This window comes from Aquarana catesbeiana, linkage group LG03, assembly GCF_042186555.1.
Source record: "Aquarana catesbeiana isolate 2022-GZ linkage group LG03, ASM4218655v1, whole genome shotgun sequence".
Lineage (NCBI taxonomy): Eukaryota > Metazoa > Chordata > Amphibia > Anura > Ranidae > Aquarana > Aquarana catesbeiana.
Window position 1 is genome coordinate 124,869,660 of NC_133326.1, and position 12,256 is coordinate 124,881,915.

The 12,256-nt window shown below is 47.1% G+C and overlaps 1 protein-coding gene across 3 annotated transcripts in view; it reads right to left on the reverse strand.

The window, feature by feature from the left end:
* ACSBG1 (acyl-CoA synthetase bubblegum family member 1) overlaps window positions 1–12,256 on the reverse strand; it is a 161,876-nt gene that overhangs the window by 7,909 nt on the left and 141,711 nt on the right. For all 3 annotated transcript variants that reach the window (XM_073619171.1, XM_073619169.1, XM_073619170.1), the window contains one exon: window positions 7,281–7,498. In XM_073619171.1, the coding sequence (XP_073475272.1) occupies window positions 7,281–7,498 (218 nt within the window). The remainder of the gene's footprint in view (window positions 1–7,280; window positions 7,499–12,256) is intronic.

Here is a 12,256-nt window from a genome sequence, read left to right on the forward strand (position 1 = left end):
ATGGACAACAAGTTAGAACAAACGTGAGTTTTAGCTCCTGCGTACTTCACCCTCTTCCTGAAGATGAAGATCCAGCTCAAAGGTCGCCGTTTTTACACCATTGCAGAGATCCAGCGCAAATCGCAGAATGCGCTTGACGCCCTTTGAAAAGAAGACTTCCAGGACACATTTCAGAAGTGACAGGAACTCTGGGATTGCTGTATTGCTGTACAAGGGGACTATTTTGAAGGTGATAGTGTGTAAACATAGATAAAGTACTTTCTTGTAAACAGAGCTAGTTTTGGAACTTTCTGATACCACCTCATATTATACATATGTACAGGCATATACTGGCCATCGGGACTACCGGGAGTTTCCCGGTGGGCCGATGGCAGCTCACCTCCTCTCCCTGGCTAGTTATACAGCGCTCCTGAATACAGACATGATGTTCAGGAGTCTGACACTGAGAAGCTCATCATAGGATCCGGAAGGAGGGCGGCCACACAAAGCTGTAACATAACCTTCCTCGACACTCGTTCTCCTGCTCTTTCCTTCCCCCGCTCTCCATCTAGATTCTCCGCTGCAGCAGACAGGATGGAGAGCGGGGGAAGGAAAGAGCAGGAGAACGAGTACCGAGGAAGGTTATGTTATGTTACAGCTGTGTGTGGCCGCCCTCCTTTCCGGATCCTATGATGAGCTTCTCAGTGCCGACTCCTGAAGATCATTTTATTATTCAGTTGCGCTGTATAACTAGCCAGGGAGAGGAGGTGAGCGCCATGGGGGGACCAGAGCAGCATGGGGGGGGAGCATGCGGGGGACCAGAGCAGCATGGGGATCGGAGCATATGGGGGACCAGAGCAGCATGAGGGGGAGATGAGCATATGGGGGACCAGAGCAGCATGAGGGGGGGGAGTGGAGCAGCATGAGGGGGGAGGAGCATATGAGGGACCAGAGAAGCATGAGGGGAGAGGAGCATATGGGGGACCAGAGCAGCATGGGGGGGGAGAGGAGCATATGGGGGACCAGAGCAGCATGAGGGGGGGAGAGGAGCATATGGGGGACCAGAGCAGCATGAGGGGGGGAGAGGAGCATATGGGGGACCAGAGCAGCATGAGGGGGGGAGAGGAGCATATGGGGGACCAGAGCAGCATGAGGGGGGGAGAGGAGCATATGGGGGACCAGAGCAGCATGAGGGGGGGAGAGGAGCATATGGGGGACCAGAGCAGCATGGGGGGGAGGAGCATATGGGGGACCAGAGCAGCATGGGGGGGGGGGAGCATATGGGGGACCAGAGCAGCATGGGGGGGCATAGAGGAGCACGCGGAGCACATGGGGGACTAGAGCAGCATGGGGGGGACCAGAGGAGCATGGGGATAATAGAGGAGCATGCGGAGGACCAGAGCAGCATGGGGGGGAGATGAGCATATGGGGGACCAGAGCAGCATGACGGGGGGAAGAGGAGCATATGGGGGACCAGAGCAGCATGAGGGGGGGAAGAGGAGCATATGGGAGACCAGAGCAGCATGAAGAGGGGGGAGAGGAGCATATGGGGGACCAGAGCATTATGAGGGGGGGGAGGAGCATGCGGGGGACCAGAGCAGCATGAGGGGGAGAGAGGAGCATGGGGGGGACCAGAGCAACATGAGGGGGGGAGAGGAGCATGCGGGGGACCAGAGCAACATGAGGGGGAGAGAGGAGCATGCGGGGGACCAGAGCAACATGAGGGGGGGAGAGGAGCATACGAGGGAGAGGAGCATACGGGGGACCAGAGCAGCATGAGGGGGGGAGATGAGCATATGGGGGACCAGAGCAGCATGAGGGGGGGCAGGAGCATGCGGGGGACCTGAGCAGCATGAGGGGGGGGGGAGGAGCATGGGGGGGTAATAGAGGAGCACGCGGGGGGATCAGAGGAGCACGCGGAGCACATGGGGGACCAGAGCAGCATGGGGGGAACAGAGGAGCATGCGGGGGACCAGCAGAGCCCATAGGGAACCAGAGCAGCATGGGGGGAAACAGAGGAGCATGCGGGGGACCAGCAGGGCACATGGGAGACCAGAGCAGCATGGGAGGAAACTAAGGAGCATGCGGGGGACCAGCAGAGCATATAGGGGACCAGAGCAGCATGGGGGAGGGGACAGACAGCTGACTTAACAGCTATGGCCTGGGAGTTTTTCACTTTCTTGCGTAATCTTGTCCCGGGGGGGGCGCCAAACTGATTCTTTGCCCTGGGTGAAATAATGCCTAGCTTCCCCACTGGTACTGCCTGTAAGAGAAATAATGTAGAATGGCTAGTGGGGGGGGGCTTGGGTGGCAGGCCGGGGCGGGTTTGTCCGGCCGGCATGGGAGAGATGAAGTCCAGGGCAAAATTTTTGTCCCAGCCCAGCCCTGCATATGTATGTTTTGTGTATGTATGTACGTACATACAAAGATGCCAATTTTGTAAAAAGCTTGACCTGCATTTACTCTAAGGCAGAGGTGCTCAACCCCTTGACGAGAAAGGGCCACTTAAGTGATTTGGTGACCGATCGTGGGCCACTAAGTCCCCTATAAGGCTGCTTTTACACTGATGCGCTGTGGTTTATCTGCACCTGCGGGTTAGCTGCACTTTGCCATAGACATCTATTAAATCACACGGGTGTGGTGCACTTCCTGAAAGCACACCACAACTCCTGCATTCAGGAGTTGTGCTGTACTTTCAGAAAGTGCATCAAACCAGCATCAATGCAGCTAACCCACAGGTACACTGCAACCATAGATCAGTGTGAAAGCAACCCAATAACACTTTTATGAGTATTAATATGCCCATTGAAAAAGTGCAGTGTCCGTAATGTTTAATATATTGACCTTCTTTTCTTTGTCCAAATTCTGCTGGCATCACTCTCCAGGTTTTATACTTCTATTGTAAAGTGTGTCCTAGTATAAACGTCTAGAGCAGGGATCTCCAAACTTTCTAAGCAAAGGGCCAGTTTACTGTCCTTCAGACTTTAGGGGGGGCAGACTGTGGCCATTGGAAGTAGAAAATATCATCAGTGGAAGTAAACAATACCGCATCTTGGGTGTCAGTGAGAGGAATTGTGCCCCATTGTAGGTGTAATTTGGTGGAATAAATCATGCTTCATCGTTGGCGTCACTCGGAGGAACTGTGCCCCATTGTTTGTGTCGTTGGGAGGAATTGTGCTCCATGATTGGTGTCATTTGGAGGTACTGTGTCATTCTGTTGTCAGTGGGTGGAATTATGCCCCAATGTTGGTGTCGGAAGATGAAATATTGCCCCAAGGGCTGGATAAAAGCAAGCAAAGGGCTGCAGTTTGGAGACTACTCGTCTAGAGTTTTACCAAATTGGTGTTTGTACGTGTGTGTGTAAATTTAAACTGTACATATACTGATCATCCTTATGGGCATCCTCATTTGTTTGGACTGTATAAGTTTCTTTTTGCACACCACTTTTTTGTATTTGTGCATACATTTAGTTGGCGAATCCCCCCCCCCCTCTCTGCTATTGATATGATGTTATGAGCATCTTAGAAGCCATTTTGTGTTCATCTTTAAAAGGTTAAATTAAGTTAATTTGCTGATGAATAGAATCTGTTATAAGAGATGTCTAAAAACCTTATCTCACATTTTCCCAAGTCATAAATATTGAAGAGTCTCAGACACAGACAAAATAAGAGGAGGGCCAGGAGGCCACTGTTTATATTATATTGAGACTGATGACTCGTGTTTCAAATGAACAATAGACAGAAACGTATATTTTTTTCCCCTCTTTCATGACTGAGAAGATGGGACTTATTCAAAAACTGTCTTATAAACAAGCCTTATTAAGTAAAAGTGTATGCATTAGCAATAATTTATATTATTATTACATTATATTGGAGAGATTATGTGCTTAATTAATTGAATTAGTATATATATATATATATATATATATATATATATTCATTCATGATATATTGTCTGGATATACTTACAAAATGTATTAGTATATCTCATTAGAGCGAAGTTCCACCAAAAAATGTAACTTCCGTTTTTCAGATTCCTCCCCCCCTCATTTGCCATATTTGGCACCTTTCAGGGGGGAGGGGGGAGCAGATACCTGCATAATCCAGGTATTTGCTCCCACTTCCGGGCATAGATCGCCACAGTATCCACGGCTATCTACACCAAGTCCGGCCCCTCCCCCGTCCCACCCCGCTGTCTTCTGGGAGACGCACAGGTCCCAGAAGACAGCAGGGACCAGTGAGATCGCGCAGCATGAATCGCGCATGCCCAGTAGGGAACCAGGCTGTGAAGCCACTTTTGTTGCCAGAGGTTTAGACATTAATGGCTATGTGTTGAGTTATTATGAGGGGACAGCAAACTTACACTGTTATACAAGCTATACACTCACTACTTTACATTGTAGCAAAGTGCCACTTCTTCAGTGTTGCCACATGAAAAGATATAATAAAATATTTACAAAAATGTGAGGGGTGTACTCACTTTTGTGGGGCACTGTATATATATCTGCACAATGTCGTATTCCTTTCTCTCTTCTTCAAGTTAGCGCAGATAGACTATTTGAGGTATATTGTTGATTTGTGGAAATATGTAGGAATCTCCTAAATTAAAGATCCTTGCTTATTTCCATAAATATAATACTGTTTAATATTTCTGTATAAATACCCTGACAATACTAACAAATTAAAGTCACACTGCAGTTACAGCAACAGTTTTTTTTCCTTTTGGGATAAAGGTTTTACATGAATAAATAAAAGCTAATCATTGAAAATGGTTTGTCTCAACCCTCTGATACATTTGCAGGAGAGTTTGTTTTAAATAAACAGGCTTACTGGCCAGATCATCAGGTGAAAATAAAGGAAATAAAGCAAAAAATAAAACTAATGCAGCCATCATATCTAAGAATTGGTAAACTGCAATATACAGTATTTTACAAACGTGAGTACACCCCTCACATTTTTGTAAATATTTGATTATACCTTTTCATGCAACAACACTGAAGAAATGACACTTTGCTACAATGTAAAGCAGTGAGTGTACAGCTTGTATAACAGTGTAAATGTGCTGTCCCCTCAAAATAACTCAACACACAGCCATTAATGTCTAAACTGTTGACAACAAAACTGAGTAAACTCCTAAGTGAAAATGTCCACATTAAGCTCAATGTGTCAATATTTTGTGTGGCCACCATTATTTTCCAGCACTGCCTTAACCCTCTTGGGCATGGAGTTCGCCGGAGCTTCACAGAACTTCCACTGAAGTCCTCTTTCACTCCTCCATGACGACATCACGGAGCTGGTGGATGTTAGAGACCTTTCGCTCCTCCACCTTCCATTTGAGGATGCCCCACGGATGCTTAATAGGGTTTAGGTCTGGAGACATGCTTGGCCAGTCCATCACCTTTACCCTCAGCTTGTTTAGCAAGGCATTGTAGTCGTCCTGGGGGTGTGTTTGGGGTTGTTATGTTGGAATTATGCCCTGCGGCCCAGTCTCCGAAGTGAGGGGAATCATGCTCTACTTCAGTATGTCACAATACATGTTGGCATTCATGGTAATAAACTGTAGCTCCCCAGTGCCGGCAGCACTCATGCAGCCCCAGACCATACACTCCCACCACCATGCTTGACTGTAGGCAAGACACACTTGTCTTTGTACTCCTTACCTGGTTGCCACCACACATGCTTGACACCATCTGAACCAAATAAGTTTATCTTAGTCTCATCAGACCACAGGACATGGTTCCAGTAATCCATGTCCTTAGTTTGCTTATCTTCAGCAAACTGTTTGTGGGCTTTCTTGTGCATCATCTTTAGAAGAGGCTTCCTTCTGGGACAAAAGCCATGCAGACCAATTTGATGCAGTGTGCGGCGTATGGTCTGAGCACTGACAGGCTGACCCCCCCACCCCCACCCCTTCATCCTCTGCAGCATTGCTGGCAGCACTCATATGCCTATTTCCCAAGGACAACTTCTGGATATGCCGCTGAGCATGTGCACTCAACTTCTTTGGTCAACCATGGTGAGACCTGTTCTGAGAGGAACCTGTCCTGTTAAAACGCTGTATGGTCTTGGCCACTGTGCTGCAGCTCAGTTTCAGGGTCTTTGGTCTTGACAATCTTCTTATAGCCTAGGCCATCTTTATGTAGAGCAACAATTCTTTTTTCAGATCCTCAGAGAGTTCTTTGCCATGAGATGCCATGTTGAATTTCCAGTGACCAGAATGAGAGAGTGAGAGCGATAACACCAAATTTAACACGCCTGCTCCCCATTCACACCTGAGACCTTGTAACATTAATGAGTCACATGACACCGGGGAGGGAAAATGGCTAATTGGATCCAATGTGGACATTTTTACTTAGGGGTGTACTCACTTTTGTTGCCAGAGGTTTAGACATTAATAGCTGTATGTTGAGTTATTTGAGGGGACAGCAAATTTACACTGTTATTCAAGCTGTACACTCACTACTTTACATTGTAGCAAAGTGTCATTTCTTCAGTGTTGTCACATGAAAAGATATAATAAAATTTTTACAAAAATGTGAGGGGTGTACTCACTTTTGTGAGATACTGTAATAAACGTTTGTTTTTGGGTTAAATACCGCTTTAACCAACATTCTGGAGTAGTGATAGTTCTGGGGCAGTGCAACCCTCTGCATCATTATGGCACATATACACAGGCATCAGACTAAAAGCAAGTCAAATGTGCAATCCTTTGAGTTGCTTCAGTTTGCCTTTGCTTTATTCTTGGAGTTTCTACAAATTACTGTATTCACCAGTAGTATGGGGAATAAAAGATGCTAGGGTGTGACTAAATACTTGAGTACTTAAGCCCTCACTTCATACCTCAGTATTAGCTCTCTTTCCGAAAATTGGTACAGCAAAGAACCCTACTGTGTTATAATCTGGCCATTTAACGGATACCAATGAACACAATATCCCAGATTAGAATATGGACGGTAGCTGGTTCTGTCTGCCAATATAGACCTCTGTGCTGCAGGTCAAAATACTGCTGGTGTACAATTGGATGTATGACTATTAAGCATAGGATCTTTCAAAGTCAGATTTGTTACCTTATTACAGACAGTTATCAAATGTCTGTGGTTGAATGAAAGTAAAATTGATAAATGGGTGAGTGTTGTAACTAAAAAGGGGGTGTAGGAATTGGGTTAGACATTGCTACCAGGCCATGACACTTTTTCAACCCCTTGAGGGTCACACATTGACCTAGCCAGCGACGGACTTATCATTCTACAGAAAGTATTCACATTTAATTGAAAATTGATAAAGACATTTTGAAAAAGATACCTTTGATTCTGCTTGTCACCTGCAGAAAGCCATCAGTGTCCATTTTACCAATGTCTCCAGAATGTAACCAGCCATCCTCATCAAAAACCTCTCTAGTCTTTTCTTCCATGTTCAGATATCCCATGAAGACTGTCCGACCCCAAAAACAGATTTCTCCATTTCCATCTGGGTCCTTGTTAACTAATTTCATTTGACATCCGGGCACAGCCTTGCCACAGCTGTGAAAAGGACTTCATTGTTAGATGTTCAGTACAAGCATTGTATAGAAGGGGGTAACAGGTTAGCTATCTGCTGACATAAGCATCCATTCATGCCAATAAAAGGACTTGTTTTCCATAGTAACATTACAGTATGTATTACAATTGTATGTATTACAACCAGTTTGCGGCCCATCCATGGGGGGCACCCCTCCCCCCCAAGGCAGTCACAAAAAAAAAAAAAAAAATTTAAACAATGTCCTTTAACTGCACAAGTGCACTGTGTTCAGACACCAGACACAGTGCACTATGGGAAGCAAGACGTCTATGCAATCACGTGATTCATTTGCGTGTTTTTGACCTGCTTTGTGGCGCAATGCAATGCGCCTCAATACTTCCTCCCATAGTGTTAATATGGTAGCCTTGTTTTTGATTGGCACTGCTGGGTGGTGCTTTGCCTCAGAGTTGTGGCGTCACTTCCGGCTTCTCTGTGCTAGTGATAAACCAGAAGTGACGTCCGTTCAGCCCTGTGGAACGCACTGCGAGAGCAGGGGTTTTTTTTTCTTCAGTATCCTGAAGTGAACTTGCAGCCGCTCTGTCTCTGTTGCTGTGACTGTGTGCAGGTAAGCCACAAACCTATTTCTTGCAAAACTCCAAGTTTCTCTACTACTCTGTTATGGGACTAGGTAGCTTTGCTACTGCTCTGCCATCCTTGTTGTGTACTCCGGGGAGTTGACAGGCCGGCAGATTAGTCCCAGCCAGGATCTCTGGAACATGAGGAGAGAAAGACCGATTTACTGCACCCCTTTTTTATGCAGGGTGCTCAGTGTGCAGCCCAGGCCAGCGAGACAGCTTCAGCTTTAACCCCTGTCAGGCTGACCAGTAATTAGTGCAAAATCTGTACAAATGTACAGGGGGGGGGGGGGGGGTGTAACATGTAGGGGGGGGTAATATGTACAGGAGGAGGGTTAATATATACAGGAAAGGGGGGCATGTACAGGAGACCCATGAAGTAAGCACAGGGATGGTGGGAACCCCTCATAATGGGCACAGTGGGTGTACAGACCCGGACTCAGCACAGGGATGTTGGGAACCCCTCATAATGGGCACAGCAGGTGTACAGACCCGGTAACTCAGCACAGGGATGGTGGGAACCCTCATAATGGGCACAGTGGGTGTACAGATCCGAACTAAGCACAGAGATGGTGGGAACCCCTCATAATGGGCACAGCACATGTACAGACCCGGACTCAGCGCAGGGATGGTGGTACCCCTCATAATGGGCACAGCAGATGTACAGACCCAGGAACTCAGCACAGGGATAGTGGTACCCCTCATAATGGGCACAGCGGGTGTACAGACCCAGGAGCTCAGCACAGGGATGGTGGGAACCCCTCATAATGGGCACAGCAGATGTACAGACCAGGCCTGCATTACCAACAGTTTAATTTTTCAGTTTGTTTGCGCCCCCCTAAAAATTTTGAGCACCAGCCGACATCGATTACAACGTTTGTAATATTGTGTAGGTTCCAGCTGTGTCTTTCATATACTGTAGGTATCTTCTCAAACACACGTGAGCAAAACCTGTATAATGGCACTCTGGTATTGATAAAAAAAAAGTGACACAAGCAATATCCGTATTCTCTAAAAATAATCCATATACATCCACTACCTAATTGCCCTGTATTCTACTTTTCTTGAAATTATTTCTTACTGTTTTGTCTGCCCCCTTTTAATGCATTCTGTGTGCTCTCAAACCTCTCCTTTTCTCACTCACTTCTGTTCGTTTAGAACGAACATTGCATGTTGTAGTCATGTGCACTGCTTTATGCACGCTATATATCACATCCCATAGTTCCTAGTCTATGAGGGTGGCTACATTCCTACATACAGTGTGGGACCATGGAGAATGACCTTAGACACCTTCTAAAAGGGAGTCTTATCACAGCAGCAAGAAAAGAAAAAGGAATTTAGACTTAACCTTTAAGTTAAGAATACATACTTTAATAGGTTTTTTTATTTTTTATAAGCGGTAGTAACCTGCTGGGTGTTTTTTTTTTCTTCTAATCTGAAAGGTAATGTCATAATGTGCTAGTATGCATCACATACTAGCACATTGTGTTAAACTTGCCTGAAAACGAAACCTTCCAGCGTCGAGCTATCACCGCTGCAGGCACTCCCATCTTCACCTGGTCTTCCTTTCGGGTCCGCAGACTCCAGCTGTGTGACTGGCGCATGCGCGCAGGAGACGCCATTTACGGCACAGGACTCTGAAGGAACAGACCGGGTGGCCATTCCTTCAGTGCGCATGCGCCGTTGCCTTTACCGGCTGCATGTACAGTAAATATCTCCTAAACAGTGCATGTTTAGGAGATATTTACACTACCTATAGGTAAGCCTTCAGGTAAAAGTCAGAGATGGGAGTTTATTCCCACCTTAAAGCAAAGTTTGCTGACACTGTGACCCAAGGAAACTAAGTTCCTAAAACACAAACATTGTCTTTATAAACCAGGTCTTGGCTGGTAGAACTAGCTAGCTCCTGACTTGCAGACAGCTGCAGAATAACTAGATGTTTTTTCAACCTTCAAAGTGTGGGAGTGGGTTTTGTTCCCTGTATTTGGTAAACTATACATTCTTTCTTATTCTGGATGTGACTCAAAAGGTTCTGAGTAAAGATTGTAAAAGGTTGGTAGAAGAAACCAAAAACTGCTTTCTAAATATATTCCACTTAAAGAAAAGGCCAGGAACCTAATGCCCAGCATAAGTGGAGGGTCTACATGACTAGGAGGCAGGATGTGATTTTTTAATAATTAATAGGGGCCTGCCTTATTGGATGCCAAGTAGGGGCAGGAGTGGCTGGGTGTGGCAGCAGGGGTCTAGAGGCAGGGAGGAGTTGGGTAGGGTCAGTGGTGATCCTGTCAGCGTCAAGAAGACATTTTCTGTTGCAGAAAGCTCCTGTCCCCCTGAGCTTCCAAGATGAGGTACTTTGAGAAATTGCTAGTGCAATTGTGTTTTGCAGCACTGGTAAATGGCCCTCAGTGGTTGAATGCTCAAATGGCCAGTGTGCTACAGCGGTCGGGGCAGGTCCCAGTAATACATGCCCCAGATCGCCCACATGCGAGGAGGTCTCAGTCTCCTGCGCGCCTCAGCCTGGAGATAACCCCTAGGGTGAGCCGCCTCTCTGGGAGCTCCATCAGGGATGCTTCAGCCCCTAAAGCAAAGATGCCAACTTTCGACGGGACCCGGCGTGAGATCTGCCTCTTTTACACTCTCCCGGCCACCTTTACCTGCTCCTCGAAACCATGCAGCCGGCCCGGTGTGGGATGTCTGTGTCTGCTGGCACAGGCCATGTACCTGGTGCAGCTGCAGGTAATACCGGAGGAAGCGGAGGTCCAGGACGAGACGGAGCGGCGCATCAGCCAGCACCTGGGGCCAGGACCTGCCTGGAAGAATGCACAACGGGGAAGAAGGCTGACATGCGGCTGCGCCAAGCAGGAGGCGGCGGCCGATGATGTCATTGCAGAGCGCCCAGTCACTGTGGCCTTGATACCAGCCAGTGCCAAAAGCTCCGAGGAGCAGGTGGAGGGGGAAATCACTGATTCAGAGGGGGGGTGCTACAAGGGCCCCTGGGAGCGCACCTTAAAGTGGAGACTAGAGAAAAGATCTGGAAAGGGGACTACGTGGAGATTTTCTCACTGTTGCCATTGGAGAAGTTGAACCTGGATAAGGTGAAGCCCGACAAGAGTAAGAAGAAGGAGGAAGAAGAAAATCATCGGTACCGGCTCATCCCTAGGACATTTCCCAATTCTGCTATCTGGACTCCATTAGTAAGGCTTAGTGAATGTTTGGGGACATGGCGTGGTGTGGTTGCGCTATGATGAGCAATTTCGCCAGACGAAGGCGATGAGACCCTCGCTAAGGTAGGACCACAAGGACATCGGCTTGTGGATGAAACTTATGACACAAGCAAGAGTCGCCCCTACCCCCTTTCTTGCAGGGGCCGGGGGTGCTGCTGCCAAGTCACTATCTGCCACAAAGCGTAAGGGGTTTTGCTGGCAGTATAACGAGGGTTCCTGCAGATTTGGGGGATCTTGTCGTTTTCACCACTAATGCTCCAGTTGCAGAGGTTCGCATCCCTTGTCAAAGTGCGATAAGGGTAGATCGACTGACGCTGGAAAAAGGGAGGGCGCCGGTGGGAGTGGAAAAGCTTGCACTGTATTTCAGTAAATATTCGAATAGGGTCGCAGAACCACTTCTGTTACGGGGTTTCAAAGAAGGTTTCTCACTTCCGAGTACTTTATCTAGTACTCCCCCAGTAGCGGCAAACTTGAAATCTGCATATGTACATACGGAAGTGGTTTCCGAAAAATTGCAAAAGAGGTGCCCTTGTGGAGAATAGCGTTTTTTGTACTCCAATAGACAACTTAGTGGTTTCCCCTTTAGGAGTAGTTCCCAAGTAGGAACCCAATAGGTTTCATCTTACTCATCATCTTTCCCACCCTAGGGGTGGATCAGTTAATGACACAATTGACCCCTCTTTTTGTACTGCGTCTAATGCATCCTTTGATGGGGATGTGAGGTGGGTGTGCAGATTCGGTCAAGGATTGAAGTCCATCATCGATTACTTAGATGATTTTCTGGTGATTGGCCCTCCTGGAGACCGCACTTGCTTGACGCTGTTGACTACACTTTAACATATTTTTCAAGTCTTTGGGGTGCCATTGGTATTAGATAAGACAGAGGGACCCACCACAGAATTTAAGTTTTTGGGTATTGTCA